Genomic DNA, 21,092 nt, shown 5'->3' with positions numbered 1-21,092 from the left:
TCCCTGTCCACTCAGCAGGCATACCGCTGCACCAAATGATAAACTCACACACCCTGCTGTCCAACGTGAGCATCCCCAGCTAGATAGCAACAATGGAGAAGTTCTTCAGCATGGATGTTATTTCCGTGAATATTATTATTTTACCACCTGGTTACACAGTCTTTTTAGTGCCAAAGTCCCTCTTTTTGTCACTATACTTCCACCGCAGCTCAACAGGGAAACACTGTCCAAGGAAACAAAAATGTGAAGACTGTAAATGTGTCAGATGTCCACTTGATATGACTGAATCAGACTGCTGAAGACTCATATAAGCTTCACATCAACTTTTAAATGACTGTGTGGACACACTGTGGATTTTGGCCTCCATCAATTACATTGAAAGCACATTTGAAGGATCTTTTAATATCCAGTATGAACAGGTGGAATGATTACAGCGAAGAAAACCTCTTTCACTGCTCATATAGACACCTGACTGATGTTTTAAGACACAATTAAAAAATTATGAACCTGTTCTTTAAGTCAGATATGCAAAAATAAATAATTATGTAATATTAAAAAGAAAAAAAATAGGCTAAACATTGCATAACTTTACAAGAACTTTGCATTCTTACTGATTGTTTTAGAATTTATACTAGTATATAATATCAGAGAGACAAAAAACTGAGCTACCACCAATTTAATTAAAAATAAAGTGTCTTAAATCATTTCAAAGGGCTTTTACAGTGCTTCATTCTTTCTTTCAAGATCAGTATTATGTTGTTTTATCCACTAGATGTCACTGCTGTTTTGACAACAGAATTAGAGGAAAAGCATCATGTTACAATGGATAGCATGGTCTGGATACCTTTGTGTTTCCTCTGAATGACCACATGGTGGCGGTCTTTCTCTTTGATTTTTAATTTCAGAGCTCACCATGAGGTACAGTAACTACTCGGCCACAACACAGTTCAGTTCCTGTCTCAGTTAAATCCATCACACAGCCATAATGTACGCTTCTTTTATTTTTGTTACGCCTATAAATAGACGTTGTTTGGTGATAAGTTTGCAACTTCTTGTCACTCTTCTATGACAAGATATTAGGATATTATCAGGACTTTAAGGGCCTTTCATTGGGAAAGATCAAACTGTTCAGAGTTAGTTAAAGTTAGAGTCAGTTCAGAGTAAATATGGGAACTGTTTAGATGATAGAGAAGCAGCAGAACAAACATTTCTTAAAATAACATTAAATGTATCCCAGCTGATTATGAAGCTTCTTAAAGGAACAGTCTGGCTTTTGTCTGGTTTGGTTTCATGTATTATTCCATTAAAAGTAGATTTGAGAATAACTTTTCAGAGAGATCTAATTAAGCAAATACGCTGCTCTTTGTGTTAATGTAACGTGCCATGTTAGATCAAATTAGTTCAACTAATTCAAAATATAAAAACAATTATTGTTATTGGATCATTATTATTATTATTATTAGTGGTATTAGTTTTAGTATTATCAATTACATACTGCATATACTGTTTACACTGAACATTTTCACATTCTGGTCAATATTTTGTACATTTAATTTCATTCTCTTCAATGTAAAATTTAAACCTGTAGCAGCTCTTCTTACTTAGAATATATTTGACATATTTTTTACTGTAAATTTCTTTCTTTTTTATGTTATTCAGGATTACTTAATTCTGTATATATTTTTGACTGTTAGGCACCACAACACTGAGGTAAATTCCTTGTATGTACAAACCTGCTTGGCATTAAACCTGGTTCTTATTTTGATTTTGATAAAAGCAACTCCAAAACAGTTAATTAAATAATACATTTAAAATACTATTACTATTATAAATTTACAAAAGCTGTTTTGTGTCAAACAAAGTTAAAATGAACTTCAGTTCAAAGATTCAGATTGCAACAAAAACAAAATGTACACAAGATTCAAACTGTAAATAAAAAAAAACTAAAAATATATATAAAAAATCTGCACCAAAAAGTTTCACTTTGTACAAAAAATGACAATAAATAAATAAATAAATAATAGACCCTTTTATTCTTTTTACTCCATCTTTTTTGGGCATTTCTTTCCTTTATTTGACAGTTGAAAGTGCAGAGAGACAGGAAACAGGGCAGAGAGAGGGGCATGATAGCTGGAATCAAAATGCAGATGTTATGATTTTGTGCAGTGGTTAGCACTGTCACCTCACAGAAAGAAGCTTCTGGCATCAGACCTGCTGGCCGATCGATGTTTTTCTGTGTGGAGTTTGCATAATCTCCCAACAATGTTCCTTTTCCCCACACAGTCCAAAGTTCACTAAAAATAAACTAACTCTAAATTGCCTGTGAGTCTTAATAGTTGACTCTGTGGGGGCCAAACCATCTGTTACAGGACTCCTTGTTCTTCTTGTTGCTGAAGATAGTTCTTTATGACTCTGGCTGGATGTTTGGGCTCGTTGTCATGCCTCCAAATCCAGAATTTCTGAATCTGTGTATTGTTCATTTCTTAAGTTTTCCTGCTGAACACAAGATGTCTCCTCCTTCACTATAAAGTCATTTTCAGTGTTTGTACATTGGAGGCTTCAAGTTTCCACATCACACTTGTGTAAGTTGCATATTGGATCATGATTGACTCCAAACTAGGTGTGATGTCATAAATCCTGCTCGTGGGTAAAAGTGTTAAACTGAGATTTAAGGTGATACAGAGAAACTTTCAGAACAAACTCAAACATCCAACTGAAGGTAAAAGAGGAAAAACATATTTTTAAATTGAGGGGGATTTTAAGGTTATTAGTAAAATCTGCTTTTCAAATACAAATCAAAATGTCTACTATAAAAAGGTCTACTGTCAGACAGCAGCCTTATCTGTCCGCCGCAGGGGCTGATGGGAGGTTTGAGGAGCTGTTAGAAACCACGTGGCCCTCGTCTGATCTCACAGCTCGTCCTTGTTTGGCCTCAGCTGCATCAGAGCGCCACTTCTCCCCAGGTTCACCAGAGGAAACACCACTGAGCAAAATGCTTTTCCTCCCAGCTGCTGCTCTGTGCTGTCTGTGTTCAGGTGAGTGTTTCCAGCCAATCAGGAGCCAACAAACTCAACCTTTAACAAACACTGTCACACTCACCTTCATATGTGTGTCTGTTTCTCTACAGCGCTGGTTGCCATGGCAGAAGAGCTGATTCAGGATGATTTAACATTGACCAGGAGAGCTGGTGAAAACGTCTCCTTCAGCTGTGGAGGAACTGACCAGTGTTACAGTGAACTCCCATTTGTATACTGGTACCAGAAGAAAGACACAGAGACATTCACAGTGATTCTTGATATTGACATGAGGACTGGTAAAGAAGCTAAAGATTACAATCATACTCAGAAAGATGATTTCTCAGTTGTAAAAGAACAGAACGGCTGTGAGTTGCAGATCCAGAAAGTTAAACTCTCACATTCAGCCACCTACTACTGCTCCTGTTTCCCACAGTGAGAAATGATCCCTGCAGCCTGTACAAAAACCTCCAGATAAACAGATGTCAAACAGTGTTTGTGACAGGAAGAGAGCAGTAAACCACAGCCCAGGTTCACATATTCCACCTCCATCTCAGCCAGAGTCACTAACAAACTGAGCTGAGGACTAAATGTTTGTCTGTTGGTGTCAGGATTTTGATTTAAACATTATATTTCATTGATATTATTTATCAGCTATTTCAGCAGGTTTCCTGTTGTTCCACACAGTGAGAACAAAGGAGCAACACAGAAGCACAATGATACAACAAGATGAAGACAAACAAACAAATAAACAACGATATAACACAGATAAAAGAGCCAAATAATGGAGAGATCAAAAGTGAAACTTTATTAACATTTGATTTAATAACAAAAATTGAGAAAATAATAAATAGAAAAAGATGTTTGACAGAGTTGAAAGTTTGAGATGAAGATAAAAATGGTCTTCTTTGACCTGCTGCTGGAATAAAGTTCATTCCTCCTTCAAAATAATAATCTGCTGTTAATGAAAACACTTCCTGTGTCTCTTTCACAATAAAAGCCTTCAGGCAGCATTCTTCACATCACATCTTTGAGCAGATTTCAACAGATAATTTCACTTTAGTAAAAGATTCAACACAATTCTTGGATTTATGACAATTTCCCCTCAACAGAAATGTGGTAAATGTAAATGGATTTTGCTCTGTGAGCAGCTGAGACTGTCTTCACAAGAGAAACGACAGCAGACACTGTTTGTTTCTTTTAACACGACCACCATCATTTCCTAACTTTAACCACGTGTTTATTATTGTAACCATGACGACGCAGCTCCCCTCATCTTAAGGAGGAAGTCATTTTAACACAAACCATGATCTTTACCTAAACCTCACTAAACCTTAACTACAGATTCTGATGTTTACTGTCCATATTCTAAGACAAATGGCTCCACTACAGCATTTACTATTAGAAATTTAATCCTTTATGTGATTCAAAATGTCAAACAGCAATTGATTGACAAGCAAACAAAAACTACGGCTCCTATGAAAATGTACCTGCATGGCAGCACAGGTACTAATGTCATCCTAACTTGGTTCAGTTCATAATACTCAACAAATCTCCTCAAATGTGAACTTTACAACTTTTGAAGTGTAATCAACAACAATAATATTTTATTTTAGTCCATCATTCTTATCTAAACATCTGGAGTGAACCACACAACATACTGTTGTAATGTTAAGTTGTAGGGAAGGATTTTACACCTGCATTTACTGATGTTTTGTCCACTAGTTTTCATCAGAAACAAGTAGTGACCAACACTGACACATCATCAGCTTTTAAGTTGATATGTTGAACTTGTTAGCAAACACTTGCTTATTTCCACATCCAGCAGTTACGGAGCAACATTATCATTCATTTGGAGTCGTGTTTCTGTCCACCTGGTGAATGTAAGTCCAATATTCACTCTCTTTTAGCTCTGTTTTTACTCTCTACCAACTCCTGAGGGAAATATCTGGCTCTTTAGCTGCTAAATGCTCCACTATGTTCAGCAGCTAGTCTACAGCTAACTGTGTCTGTTTGCTGTTTGGTGCTGAGCAGGTAGTGTACAGTGGCTTTTTACAGCTTTTTCTCTGAAAACAGCTGCCTGCTGCGGCCCAAAACGGCGCTATGAGAGCGCTGAGAGTGAACCAAAACAGTAAAGTTGCAGCCGGACAGATAAACAATGAGCTGAAACTCACTATAAAGCTCCGTAAAGCCGAGAGGAGCTGCAGAGTCACTGATAATTCTCTGTAGGTTCATCACTACGAGCCACGACCAACACATTACACACTGACACATCATGGTTATTATAAAAATATTGATTATAGCAGCTTTAAGTAATTTGCATCACTACAAATGTCAGTTTGATTTTAAATGAGTTCTTAGTTGAGTTTAAATGTTGACCTGATGGTGGCACTAGAGGAAAAGTCAGAGGATCAAAGTTATTATAATTCATCCTGAGGGGAACATGAATATTTCTACTAAATTACATGACAATCCATCCAATAGATGAAAAGATATTTCAGTCTGGACCAAACATGTCAACCTGCTGGTGGCGCTAGATTCAAAGTTAGAATCAATCAAGTCAAATAAATAATTGAATCCTCTGGGGACCGTGAACGTCTGCACAACATTTAATGAACAATCCATCCGTCCTTTGATCCACAATCAGATCCAATGGATCTGCACTTAAGTGGTGGACCGACCAACCGACTGACATTAGCATCCATATAGTCACACTGCTAATGTGGCTAAAATCAAATAAAAGAAGAGACAGTCATGTTGATATGAACATTAGAGAAACACATCATGGAGATGAAATATGATACTGGTTCATAATTTGGATTCGTTCACCTCAGCTGACACATTCAACAGCAGACAGGTTTTTGTCGCAGTCTCATTCACTGTGGGAGGAAACAAGGACTACGACATCTTTGGCTCTGGAACTAAACTGTATGTAGGTAAGACTAAACTTTCATTTTCCTTCAGTTGTTTTATTGAACAAGTTGAAAATGTGTTTTTAGTTTTAGTTTCTGCTGCTTCAGGCTTTACATGTTAGTTTTTTTCATATTTAGTAGAGAATTCTTGATGCAGCCATTCTTCCATAAAACAAATCAATAACTCCTGAAAAGAGCTTCAAATCTCACTGCACACCACAAGTTCTTCTTTATTTATGCATCACATCAAAGTTTGTTTACAGCCAAAAAGTCTGATATCAGTAATGTTACAAATAAACAGTATTTAATAATCTCACTGATTCAGCAGCAGCTCCTGTTTATTAAAAACAAGATGATATATGATGTGAAACATCATTTAATAAATGTTCTTAAATGTCATTTTAGAAGCAAATAGTGATAAATATATTGTGTGTTAAATATACAGTATATATTTGTAAATAGTAAAATGTATCTCATGATAATTGTGTGTTTATGATGATAAATATGTCTTTTAGTGGAAGATAAATTAATGCATGAAGGCAAACTCATTTTAAATGTGTGATTAAACTAATTATAATTTATAGATCAAATGTATAATTGTATATTAATCCATATTTAATATAAATAAAATTTGTATATGAAATCAACAAGATATCAAATATATAATGTTAAAACATATTTTAGTGTACGGTAGAAAATATAATGAATCAGATAATTTACATGTTGTGATTTAATTATATTTATATTATTATATTATATTTTATTTACATATCTGAACATGTTGTGGTAATTGTGTTTTATATAAAAGCTAAAACTCTTTAAAAAGTTGTTAAAAGTATTGATGTATTGTGTGTCTGATTAGAGTAAAGTATATGGTGATAAATATACTTCATATAGACACTATAATCATTTACAAATGAAATATAAATATAGTATATTTGAAGCAAGTAATAAAACTGTACTTTATATTTTACTGAGACAAATTTTACCTTATTATATTTTATTTTGATTTTATTTTATTATATTTGACATATCCAAACATATTGTGGTAATTTGATTTTATGTAAAAGCTAAAACTCTTATTTTAAAATGAATGATTAATTTTTACTAATTAAAGTATATTGTGGTAAATACATTTTATATAAACCATTATAATCATTAGCAAATGTATTTTATATGAGGCTGTTATGTCATGATATATTTTCAATTTTACAAATTCTATTTTATTATATTAGTAACTAATGTTGTGGTAAATATTGATAAAGTGGTAAATGATGTTTTAATCTTTATATATGACATATGATGAGCTTCCATGATGCTTTAGTTTGATATGATTATTGATACAGTGTCCAGTAGATGATGTTTGTGGTGTATTGATGAGTAGTTTAGTGATCATGTAGTTTCCAGGATCAGACTGAATGCAGTGCAGTGCTGTAAGCTGCTGTTGACTGTGTGAATGTGTGTCTGTGCTGCTTGTTGCTGCTGTCAAACTTCAGATGAGCAGGTAGTGAAGCCCGTGGTGAGCGTGTACCCAGCAGCATCCAGAGCCCACCTGGAGGGGAAGAGCTCCCTACTGTGTCTGGCCTCAGCCATGTCTCCTCCTCTGGTCCAGTTCTCCTGGAAAAGACAGAAGAAGAACGGCCCGCTGGAGGATCTGACCCCTGCTGAGGGAGAGCAGCTGGAGCTCAGAGAGCCGGGACGCACCGTCGCCATCAGGGTGGTTGATCGGGATGCTCTCTACACATATAAATACCGCTGCTACGTCAGGCACGAGGGGGGAACAGTGGAGGCCCAAACAGAACAAGGTAATGAAGGCTTGGTGACTGTGTTCAGCAGTGATTCAGCTTCATCTGGAGATGCTGTCAGAGAGAGCAGAGGAGCAGAGCACTGACATTTGTTTTTTTCCTGTTTCAGAGGTTTCTGCTCTTCCTCCACCTGTCCCGTCTCAGTACCAGGTGAAGCTGCTCTGTGTGCTGTACACAGTGCTGATAGTGAAGAGTCTGGTGTACTGCTGTGGAATCTCTCTGCTGATGATCCTCAGAAACAAGGGACCGTCCACCAACTGCACACATGCTGACTGACTGTTTTCTGCTTGCCTTTTCTCACCATCACATCTCATCAATTCATCTCATTTATCACTTTGATCAGTGTTCACAAATGTCAGTAATGATGTGTTGTGGTTGGTTTTACATTTTCTCATTGAATACAGTTAAGACACAGTTGTCCTAAAACATAAATACATATATAAACATATACAGTATCTTTGCAGTTACTAAGTATACATTCTTAATATTAATATCTTGATGCTCTAGTTTAATTCCACTTTTAATCGTGACTTGTGTAATACTGTAAAATGAAGTTGAATCATTAGCTACCTGGTAGATATTTAAGTGCTTACAGTATTTTTTTTTCTTGTGTATTTTCTTTTTAATACATTATGCAGAGGGTGGCAGGTTTATCAAAGTCATTCAGAGTGACATTCTCAATAAACTGAAACATCACAGTTTCTGTCTTTTATAATCATCCATGTTTTCATTGATCTCAGTTTTGCTTCAAATAATGTAAATCATCGGACGCAGAATCCACTATATTGGCCAAGTTTGTTGATACCTACAAGTAATTTGACTCTTGTTGTGAGTGGATCTCAATAAAGTTATTGACACTCACATAGTGCTAAAAACAAATGTACAGGAAGATACAAAGAAAAGCTTACAGCTAAACAGAAACAACAAAGTAAAGAGAAGCAAACATAAACATAAAGTTATTAAATGCAAACAAGTAGGTGTGGTGTGCCAACAGGTTCAGTATCATCTTGTAATATAGTTTCAGTGTGGATGTACGACTCTATGCTGATGAAACTGTTGTTTACACACATGAAGAATCAGCAGAGAGCTGCTTTGAAGAGCTGCTATAAAAATGATCACACAGCAGCTTGATTAGCCTGCACTGAAGCCTGAATGTTGTCAAAATGATGGGTGTGCTTCTTGATTTTTTTCTAAATCACCAAAATACTGATCAGCTCTTGCAGTTTTATCAAGACAAAATTGATTGGTACATTTCCCTATAATATGATTATAAGAAAACTAAGTTCATTTAGATTTATACAACAGAAATAAATAGAAAAGTGATTCAGTGTAGAAAAGATGACTTGTTTGTCTCAGTGTGGTTTGTGTTCTGCTGCTCTGATTGATGATAACAAATGTAGGATGTATTTTTTTAAACGTTGCAGAGAGGAAGTGAATGTTAAAAATGTTCTTACAGTGTGAATTTAAACACTCTGCAGGCAAAAACCTCAATTTAGAAGAAGATGAAAGATTTCAGAAACACCACAATTTAAAAATTGGTTTGTTTTATGAACAAAAACAACTTCATAAGAGAAACTGGTAATAAAACAAACAGCAACAAGAAAGTAAAACAAATATTAATTATAAAATCTATATTATTAAATAATATATATTAATTATTAAATTATCACAAGTAATTACGTACAATATTAATAGTATTATTAATTTGGGTTTTGTTATTTAATGAGTCATTTATTGTAATTAAGGTGGAATATGTGAGAAAATGAACTTTGTTCACACCAACATATGTATATGTGTATATGTGCACTTGTATTTTTGCCAAATGAGAAACATTTCTTTGCTCTCTTCATTAAAAATGAACAGGGGAGGTTTTTTTTTTCTTTTTTACATACATCTGATGTTTCTTTTTGTTTTGTAAATACATATCACATATGCTTGTTTGTGTTTGGTATTCAATAAAAATATAAAAAATATGATTTAAGTTGGGTTCTTAGTATCAAAATTATTACAAAAAGTATTATTAGTATTATCTATTAGGACTATTACTATTCAACTACTTTATTTTTATCTATTTGTTTAAACTTATTGAGTAATGTATTTGTGAACTCAGTACAGACTGCGGGACCTGAGCAGACTGCAGGAGTTTGAACGTCTCCCTTTATTAAATGATGTCAGTTTCTCAGCTCTGAGTTTAGGATTTCAGCTGCTTCTCTCACACATTAATAACACAGATTAAAACTGAGACAGCGAGCGCTGAATTCATACTGAAGTTCCTGGAACAATACTTTAACCAGAGTCGATGGTTGTAACCGTCATTGTGTTAATAAAATGAAAAACCACAGTGAACAGTGTGGAGGCTGCTGAGCGGAAACCCACACGGCCCGTCTGCTGCAGGAAAGGAAGTGCTGATTCGCTGTCAACAGTTTTATATGAGTCCTAATAACCCGAGTTTTTAGCAAAGGTGCACTTTACAGCTGGGGAGGAATGTAATAAAGTGCAATTGTGAGGTACTTTACATGAGTATTTCCATTTTATGCTTTTTTATACGTCCACTCCGCTACATTTCAGAGGGAGATATTTTACTTTCTACTCCACTATGTTTATTTCACAGCTATAGGTACTAATTACTTTTCAGATTTATATTTTACTAGTAAGGCTGATGATGTATTTTATATTTGAAATACATTTAGATCACTCTGTAGACATCTATTTTCACTTTGACATATAAGGGTCTTTTCAGTGTACAAAAGGTCACATTAAATCCCCTTTGACTCCATGTTTTGAACAGTGAAATATGTTTTTTCTTGCTGTAATCATTTCTCCTGTTCATACTGACCATTAGAAGATCTTTTCATAATGCACTTTCAGTGTGAGCGATGGGGGACAAAATCCACAAAATCCACAGTCTTCCTTGTCTGCAAAAATATATTTAAAAGTTCATCTGAAGCTACTTCAGCGTCCAAATGAGACAAATGAAGTAGATATCTTTCAATGTTACAGTTGAAGCCGGGGATTAAGTCAACACACAACTTCAAATGCAAATTTGTGGGGTTTTTATTCTCCTTGTTTTGTTATTCAATTATGGAGAGCAACTTATAGAAAAATCTTGGCTTCCACCAAAGGCCAGGTTGTGAAATTTTACAAAAGAAACATTTAGCAAAAATAAATAAATAAATAAACAAAAACAAAACTCATTACTTTTTCCAGTACAGAAAACACATCACTGAAATTGTGACAAAAGCAGCACAAAAAAGTGGCTCAAATACGTCACAAATACAGCATAAATACGGCAGTGGCACCTCTATAAACAGAAGAGCAAAAAAACATTCACCACACTGCCATGTAACATATCAGCGCTAATGCATCAAATTTAGCAGCCTTTTCAGTTCACAAAAAAGCAACGTTCATTTTGCTTTATACATTTGATGAACAAATACAAAACAGTAAAAAAGAAATAAACTGTTTTATACCAAATTCACGGATAGCAAGCTGTGCTCCGCACGTGTGGCTTTCAATCCACCAACATCTGCAATCCTACCAAAACAATCGCACAACATGTGGCTTTTATATAAGTGCATCCAACATCATTAAATCACTATTTTACAGAATCATGCATAATAATCTCAAAACAAGATAAGATACTTGATAAATAATCTCACTGTTGGAACCAGTGGCTATTCTCAGCAGAAAGTAGTGCGTTATGTTGTACTTCCTATATTTTTCCCAGCGTTCCCTGTCCACTCAGCAGGCATACCGCTGCACCAAACAATAAACTCACACACCCTGCTGTCCAACGTAAGCATCCCCAGCTAGAGAGCAACAATGGAGAAGTTCTTCAGCATGGATGTTATTTCCGTGAATATTATTATTTTACCACCTGGTTACACAGTCTTTTTAGTGCCAAAGTCCCTCTTTTTGTCACTATACTTCCACCGCAGCTCAACAGGGAAACACTGTCCAAGGAAACAAAAATTTGAAGACTGTAAATGTGTCAGATATCCACTTGATATGACTGACTCAGAGTACTGAAGACTCATATAAGCTTCACATCAACTTTTAAATGACTGTGTGGACACACTGTGGATTTTGGCCTCCATCACTTACATTGAAAGCACATTTGAAGGATCTTTTAATATCCAGTATGAACAGGTGGAATAATTACAGTGAGGAAAACCTCTTTCACTGCTCATATAGACACCTGACTGATGTTTTAAGACACAATTAAAAAATTATGAACCTGTTCTTTAAGTCAGATATGCAAAAATAAATAATTATGTAATATTAAAAAGAAAAAAAATAGGCTATACATTGCATAACTTTACAAGAACTTAGCATTCTTACTGATTGTTTTAGAATTTTTATACTAGTATATAATATCAGAGACAAAAAAATGAGCTACCACCAATTTAATTAAAAATAAAGTGTCTTAAATCATTTCAAAGGGCTTTTACAGTGCTTCATTCTTACTTTCAAGATCAGTATTATGTTGTTTTATCCACTAGATGTCACTGCTGTTTTGACAACAGAATTAGAGGAAAAGCATCATGTTGCCATGGTGACGATGGATCGCATGGTCTGGATCCCTTTGTGTTTCCTCTGAATGACCACAGGGTGGCGGTCTTTCTCTTTGATTTTTAATTTCAGAGCTCACCATGAGGTACAGTAACTACTTGGACACAACACAGTTCAGTTCCTGTCTCAGTTAAATCCATCACACAGCCATAATGTACACTTCATTTATTGTTGTTACGCCTATTTAAGACTGTAAATAGACGTTGTTTGGTGATAAGTTTGCAACTTCTTGTCACTCTTCTATGACAAGATATTAGGATATTATTAGGACTTCAGGGGCCTTTCATTGGGAAAGATCAAACTGTTCAGAGTTAGTTAAAGTTAGAGTCAGTTCAGAGTAAATATGGGAACTGTTTAGATGATAGAAAAGCTTGGCAGCAGAACAAACATTTCTTAGAATAACATTAAATGTATCCCAGCTGATCATGAAGATTCTTAAGGGAACAGTCTGGCTGTTGTATGGTTTGGTTTCGTGTATTATTCCATTAAAAGTAGATTTGAGAATAACTTTTCAGAGAGATCTAATTAAGCAAATACGCTGCTCTTTGTGTTAATGTAACGTGCCATGTTAGATCAAATTAGTTCAACTAATTCAAAATATAAAAACAATGATTGTTATTGGATCATCATTATTATTATTATTATTATTGGTATTAGTTTTAGTATTATTAATTACATACTGCATATACTGTTTACACTGAACATTTTCACACTCTGGTCAATATTTTGTACATTTCATTTCATTCTCTTCAATGTAAAATTTAAACCTGTAGCAGCTCTTCTTACTTAGAATATATTTGACATATTTTTTACTGTAAATTTCTTTCTTTTTTATGTTATTCAGGATTACTTAAGTCTGTGTATATTTTTGACTGTTAGGCACCACAACACTGAGGTAAATTCCTTGTATGTACAAACCTGCTTGGCATTAAACCTGGTTCTTATTTTGATTTTGATAAAAGCAACTCCAAAATAGTTAATTAAATAATACATTTAAAATACTATTACTATTATAAATTTACAAAAGCTGTTTTGTGTCAAACAAAGTTAAAATGAACTTCAGTTCAAAGATTCAGATTGCAACAAAAACAAAATGTACACAAGATTCAAACTGTAAATTAAAAAAACTAAAAATATATATATAAAAATCTGCTCCAAAAAGTTTCACTTTGTAAAAAAAAGTGACAATAAATAAATAAATAATAGACCTTTTTATTCTTTTTACACCTTCTTTTTTGTTTTGTTTTTCCCCTTTATTTGACAGTTGAAAGTGCAGAGAGACAGGAAACAGGGCAGAGAGAGGGGCATGATAGCTGGAATCAAAATGCAGATGTTATGGTTTTGTGCAGTGGTTAGCACTGTCACCTCACAGAAAGAAGCTTCTGGCATCAGACCCGCTGGCCGATCAATGTTTTTCTGTGTGGAGTTTGCATAATCTCCCTGCAATGTTCCTTTTCCCCACACAGTCCAAAGTTCACTAAAAATAAACTAACTCTAAATTGCCTGTGAGTCTTAATAGTTGACTCTGTGGGGGCCAAACCATCTGTTGGAGGACTCCTTGTTCTCCTTGTTGCTGAAGATAGTTCCTTATGACTCTGGCTGAATGTTTGGGCTCGTTGTCATGCCTCCAAATCCAGAATTTCTGAATCTGTATATTGCTCATTTCTAAAGTTTTCCTGCTGAACATCAGATGTCTCCTCCTTCACTATGAAGTCATTTTCAGTGTTTATGTACTGGAGGCTTCAAGGTTTAAAATCACACTTGTGTAAGTTGCATATTGGACCATGATTGACTTCAAACTAGTTGTGATGACATAAATCCTGCTCGTAGGTACACGTGTTAAACTGAGATTTAAGGCGATACAGAGAAACTGTCAAAACAAACTCAAACATCCAACTGAAGGTAAAAGAGGAAAAACATATTTTTAAATTGAGGGGGATTTTAAGGTTATTAGTAAAATCTGCTTTTCAAATACAAATCAAAATGTCTACTATAAAAAGGTCTACTGTCAGACAGCAGCCTTATCTGTCCGCCGCAGGGGCTGATGGGAGGTTTGAGGAGCTGTTAGAAACCACGTGGCCCTCGTCTGATCTCACAGCTCGTCCTTGTTTGGCCTCAGCTGCATCAGAGCGCCACTTCTCCCCAGGTTCACCAGAGGAAACACCACTGCACAAAATGCTTTTCCTCCCAGCTGCTGCTCTGTGCTGTCTGTGTTCAGGTGAGTGTTTCCAGCCAATCAGGAGCCAACAAACTCAACCTTTAACAAACACTGTCACACTGACCTTCATCTGTGTGTCTGTTTTTCTACAGCGCTGGTTGCCATGGCAGCAGAGCTGATTCAGGATGATTTAACATTGACCAGGAGAGCTGGTGAAAAAGTCTCCTTCAGCTGTGGAGGAACTGACCAGTGTGACAGTAGTTACCCATTTGTATTCTGGTTACAGAAGAAAGACACAGAAACATTCACATTTATTCTTGATATTGACACGACGAATGGTAACATAGATAGAAGGTACAATCATTCTCAGACAGATGATTTCTCAGCTGTAAATAAACAGAACGGCAGTGAGTTGTTGATCCAGACAGTTAAACTCTCACATTCAGCCACCTACTACTGTGGCTGTGTGACAGTTGATACCCACAGTGAGAGATGATCCCTGCAGCCTGAACAAAAACCTCCAGATGAACAGATGTCAAACAGTGTTTGTGACAGGAAGAGAGCAGTAAACCACAGCCCAGGTTCACATATTCCACCTCCATCTCAGCCAGAGTCACTAACAAACTGAGCTGAGGACTAAATGTTTGTCTGCTGGTGTCAGGATTTTGATTTAAACATTATATTTCATTGATATTATTTATCAGCTATTTCAGCAGGTTTCCTGTTGTTCCACACAGTGAGAACAAAGGAGCAACACAGAAGCACAATGATACAACAAGATGAGGACAAACAAACAAATAAACAACGATATAACACAGATAAAAGATAATGGAGAGATCAAAAGTGATACTTTATTAACATTTGATTTAATAACAAAAATTGAGAAAATAATAAATAGAAAAAGATGTTTGACAGAGTTGAAAGTTTGAGATGAAGATAAAAATGGTCTTCTTTGACCTGCTGCTGGAATAAAGTTCATTCCTCCTTCACAATAATAATCTGCTGTTAATGAAAACACTTCCTGTGGTTCTTTCCCAATAAAACTCTTCAGGCAGCATTCTTCATGTCACATCTTTGAACAGATTTCAACAGATAATTTCACTTTAGTAAAAGATTCAACACAATTCTTGGATTTATGACAATTTCCCCTCAACAGAAATGTGGTAAATGTAAATGGATTTTGCTCTGTGAGCAGCTGAGACTGTCTTCAAAAGAGAAATGACAGCAGACACTGTTTGTTTCTTTTAACACGACCACCATCATTTCCTAACTTTAACCACGTGTTTATTATTGTAACCATGACGATGCAGCTCCCCACATCTTAAAAAGGAAGTCATTTTAACCCAAACCATGATCTTTACCTAAACCTAACCAAACCTTAACCACAGGTTCTGATGTTTACTGTCCATATTCTAAGACAAATGGCTCCACTACAGCATTTACTATTAGAAATTTAATCCTTTATGTAATTCAAAATGTTAAACATCAATTGATTGACAAGCAAACAAAAACTACAGCTCCTATGAAAATGTACCTGCATGGCAGCACAGGTACTAATGTCATCCTAACTTGGTTTAGTTCATAATACTCAACAAATCTACTCAAATTTGAACTTTACAACTTTTGAACTTTGGTCAACAACAATAATATTTTATTTTAGTCCATCATTCTTATCTAAACATCTGGAGTGAACCACACAACATACTGTTGTAATGTTAAGTTGTAGGGAAGGATTTTACACCTGCATTTACTGATGTTTTGTCCACTAGTTTTCATCAGAAACAAGTAGTGACCAACACTGGCACATCATCAGCTTTTAAGTTGATATGTTGAACTTGTTAGCAAACACTTGCTTATTTCCACATCCAGCAGTTACGGAGCAACATTATCATTCATTTGAAGTCATGTTTCTGTCCACCTGGTGAATGTAAGTCCAATATTCACTCTCTTTTAGCTCTGTTTTTACTCTCTACAAACTCCTGAGGGAAATATCTGGCTCTTTAGCTGCTAAATGCTCCACTATGTTCAGCAGCTAGTCTACAGCTAACTGTGTCTGTTTGCTGTTTGGTGCTGAGCAGGTAGTGTACAGTGGCTTTTTACAGCTTTTTCTCTGAAAACAGCTGCCTGCTGCGGCCCAAAATGACGCTATAAGAGCTCTGAGAGTGAACCAAAACAGTAAAGTTGCAGCCGGACAGATAAACAATGAGCTGAAACTCACTATAAAGCTCCGTAAAGCCGAGAGGAGCTGCAGAGTCACTGATAATTCTCTGTAGGTTCATCACCACGACCAACACATTACACACTGACACATCATGGTTATTATAAAAATATTGATTATAGCAGCTTTAAGTAATTTGCATCATTACAAATGTCAGTTTGATTTTAAATGAGTTCTTAGTTGAGTTTAAATGTTGACCTGATGGTGGCACTAGAGGAAAAGTCAGAGGATCAAAGTTATTATAATTCATCCTGAGGGGAACATGAATATTTCTACTAAATTACATGACAATCCATCCAATAGATGAAAAGATATTTCAGTCTGGACCAAACATGTCAACCTGCTGGTGGCGCTAGATTAAAAGTTAGAATCAATCAAGTCAAATAAATAATTGAATCCTCTGGGGACCGTGAATGTCTGCACAACATTTAATGAACAATCCATCCCATCCTTTGATCTACAATCAGATCCAATGGATCTGCACTTAAGTGGTGGACCGACCAACCGACTGACATTAGCATCCATATAGTCACACTGCTAATGTGGCTAAAATCAAATAAAAGAAGAGACAGTCATGTTGATATGAACATTAGAGAAACACATTATGGAGATGAAATATGATACTGGTTCATAATTTGGATTCGTTCACCTCAGCTGACACGTTCAACAGCAGACAGGTTTTTGTCACAGTCTCATTCACTGTGGCAGTAAACAAGGACTACGACATCTTTGGCTCTGGAACTAAACTGTATGTAACAGGTAAGACTAAACTTTCATTTTCCTTCAGTTATTTTATTGAACAAGTTGAAAATGTGTTTTTAGTTTTAGTTTCTGCTGCTTCAGGCTTTACATGTTAGTTTTTTCATATTTAGTAGAGAATTCTTGATGCAGCCATTCTTCCATAAAACTAATCAATAACTCCTGAAAAGAGCTTCAAATCTCACTGCACACCACAAGTTCTTCTTTATTTATGCATCACATCAAAGTTTGTTTACAGCCAAAAAGTCTGATATCAGTAATGTTACAAATAAACAGTATTTAATAATCTCACTGATTCAGCAGCAGCTCCTGTTTATTAAAAACAAGATGATATATGATGTGAAACATCATTTAATAAATGTTCCTAAATGTCATTTTAGAAGCAAATAGTGATAAATATATTGTGTGTTAAATATACAGTATATATTTGTAAATGGTAAAATGTATCTCATGATAATTGTGTGTTTATGATGATAAATATGTCTTTTAGTGGAAGATAAATTAATGCATGAAGGCAAACTCATTTTAAATGTGTGATGAAGCTAAATATAATTTATAGATAAAATGTATAATTGTATATCTTAATTCACATCTAATATGAATCAAATTGTTTTATGAAATCAACATGATGTCAAATATGTAATGTCAAAAATATTTTAGAAAGTGTTTGGTAGAAAATATACTGAATCAGATAATTTACATGTTGTAATTTAATTAAGAATATATATTATTATATTATATTTTATTTACATATCTGAACATGTTGTGGTAATTGTGTTTTATATAAAAAGCTAAAACTCTTTAAAAAGTTGTTAAAAGTATTGATGTATTGTGTGTCTGATTACAGTAAAGTATATGCTGGTAAATATACTTCATATAAACACTATAATCATTTAAAAATGTAAAACAAATATGATATATTTTAACTGAGTAACAAAACTATAATTTAAATTTTACTGAGACAAATGTCATTATATTATATTATATTATATTATATTATATTATATTATATTATATTATATTATATTATATTATATTATATTATATTATATTATATTATATTATATATTATATTATATTATAGTATATTATATTATATTTGAAATATCCAAACATATTGTGGTAATTGGCTTTTATGTAAAAGACAAAGCTCTTAAGTTATAATAATTGATTGATTCTTACTAATTAAAGTATATGGTGGTAAATATATTTGATATAAAACACTATAATCATCAGCAAATGTATTTTATATGAGGCTGTTATGTCATGATATATTTTATACTTTATAAACTCTATTATATTAGTAACTAATGTTGTGGTAAATATTGATAAAGTGGTAAAAGATGTTTTAATCTTTATATTTGACATATGATGAGCTTCCATGATGCTTTAGTTTGATATGATTATTGATACAGTGTCCAGTAGATGATGTTTGTGGTGTATTGATGAGTAGTTTAGTGATCATGTAGTTTTCAGGATCAGACTGAATGCAGTGCAGTGCTGTAAGCTGCTGTTGACTGTGTGAATGTGTGTCTGTGCTGCTTGTTGCTGCTGTCAAACTTCAGATGAGCAGGTAGTGAAGCCCGTGGTGAGCGTGTACCCAGCAGCATCCAGAGCCCACCTGGAGGGGAAGAGCTCCCTGCTGTGTCTGGCCTCAGCCATGTCTCCTCCTCTGGTCCAGTTCTCCTGGAAAAGACAGAAGAAGAACGGCACGCTGGAGGATCTGCCCCCTGCTGAGGGAGAGCAGCTGGAGCTCAGAGAGCCGGGACGCACCGCCTCCATCCTGCTGCTCCATCAGCAAGAGAACAGCACATATAAATACCACTGCTACGTCAAGCACGAGGGGATAACAGTGGAGGCCCAAACAGAACAAGGTAATGAAGGCTTGGTGACTGTGTTCAGCAGTGATTCAGCTTCATCTGGAGACGCTGTCAGAGAGAGCAGAGGAGCAGAGCACTGACATTTGTTTTTTTCCTGTTTCAGAGGTTTCTGCTCTTCCTCCACCTGTCCCGTCTCAGTACCAGGTGAAGCTGCTCTGTGTGCTGTACACAGTACTGATAGTGAAGAGTCTGGTGTACTGCTGTGGACTCTCTCTGCTGATGATCCTCAGAAACAAGGGACCGTCCACCAACTGCACACATGCTGACTGACTGTTTTCTGCTCGTCTTTTCTCACCATCACATCTCATTTATCACTTTGATCAGTGTTCAGAAATGTCAGTAATGATATGTTGTGGTTGGTTTTACATTTTCTCATTGAAAACACACACACTGTGTTAAGACACAGTTGTCCTGAAAACATAAATACATATATAAACATATACAGTATCTTTGCAGTTACTACGTATACATTCTGTAGAATATTAATATCTTGATGCTCTAGTTTAATTCCACTTTTAATCGTGACTTGTATAATAGTGTAAAATGAAGTTGAATCATTACCTACTTGGTAAGTGCTTACAGTATTTTTTCTTTCTTGTGTATTTTCTTTTTAATACTTTATGCAGAGGGTGGCAGGTTTGTCAAAGTCATTCAGTTACATTCTCAATAAACTGAAACATCACAGTTTCTCTCTTTTATAATCGTCCATGTTTTCATTGATCTCAGTTTGGCTTCAAATAATGTAAATCATCGGACACAGAATCCATTATATTGGCCAAGTTTGTTGATACCTACAAGTAATTTGACTCTTGTCGTCAGTAGATCTCAGTAAACTTTCACATAGTGCTAAAAACAAATATACAGGAAGATACAAAGAAAAGCTTACAGCTAAACAGAAACAACAAAGTAAAGAGAAGCAAACATAAACATAAAGTTATTAAATACAAGCAAGTAGGTGTGGTTTGCCAACAGGTTCAGTATCATCTTGTAATATAGTTTCAGTGTGGATGTACGACTCTACGCTGATGAAACTGTTGTTTACACACATGAAGAAACAGCAGAGAGCTGCTTTGAAGAGTTGCTATAAAAATGATCACACAGCGGCTTCATTAGTCTGCACTGAAGTCTGAATGATGTCAAAATGATGGGTGTGTTTTTTGATTTCTTTCTAAATCACCAAAATACTGATCAGCTCTTGCAGTTTTATCAAGACAAAATTGATTGGTACATTTCCCTATAATATGATTATAAGAAAACTAAGTTCATTTAGATTTATACAACAGAAAGAAATAGAAAAGTGATTCAGTGTAGAAAAGATGACTTGTTTGTCTCAGTGTGGTTTGTGTTCTGCTGCTCTGATTGATGATAACAAATGTAGGATGTATTTTTTTTAAACGTTGAAGAGAGGAAGTGAATGTTAAAAATGTTCTTACAGTGTGAATTTAAACACTCTGCAGGCAAAAACCTCAATTTAGAAGAAGATGAAAGATTTCAGAAACACCACAATTTAAACATGTGTTTGTTTTATGAACAAAAACAACTTCATAAGAGAAACTGATAATCAAACAAACAGCAACAAGAAAGTAAAACAAATATTAATTATAAAATCTATATTATTAAATAATCTATATTAATTATTAAATTAGCACAAGTAATTACGTACAACATTAATAGTATTATTAATTTGGGTTTTGTTATTTAATGAGTCATTTATTGTAATTAAGGTGGAATATGTGAGAAAATGAACTTTGTACACACCAACATACGTATATGT

General features: G+C 34.9%; 1 protein-coding gene across 1 annotated transcript; it reads left to right on the top strand.

The window, feature by feature from the left end:
• The first annotated feature begins 2,992 nt into the window (after positions 1 to 2,992).
• Positions 2,993 to 9,617, top strand: LOC137193485 (immunoglobulin lambda-1 light chain-like). Its single transcript, XM_067604703.1, has 5 exons — positions 2,993 to 3,035; positions 3,128 to 3,439; positions 5,849 to 5,950; positions 7,423 to 7,731; positions 7,841 to 9,617. The coding sequence occupies exons 1-5, from the start codon at positions 2,993 to 2,995 to the stop codon at positions 8,005 to 8,007; spliced, it is 933 nt and encodes a 310-aa protein (XP_067460804.1). The 3' UTR covers positions 8,008 to 9,617.
• The last annotated feature ends 11,475 nt before the right edge of the window (positions 9,618 to 21,092 follow it).

This window comes from Thunnus thynnus, chromosome 12, assembly GCF_963924715.1.
Source record: "Thunnus thynnus chromosome 12, fThuThy2.1, whole genome shotgun sequence".
NCBI classification, from domain to species: domain Eukaryota; kingdom Metazoa; phylum Chordata; class Actinopteri; order Scombriformes; family Scombridae; genus Thunnus; species Thunnus thynnus.
This window is presented reverse-complemented; position numbering and strand designations above follow the sequence as displayed.

Bases quoted from the DNA above. Each gene is read 5' to 3' on its own strand.
- LOC137193485 (XM_067604703.1), top strand. From the start codon at position 2,993: ATGCTTTTCCTCCCAGCTGCTGCTCTGTGCTGTCTGTGTTCAG. The intron at 5,951-7,422 runs GTAAGACTAAAC...GTCAAACTTCAG, and splicing joins TGGAACTAAACTGTATGTAG to ATGAGCAGGTAGTGAAGCCC. The intron at 7,732-7,840 runs GTAATGAAGGCT...TTCCTGTTTCAG, and splicing joins GGAGGCCCAAACAGAACAAG to AGGTTTCTGCTCTTCCTCCA.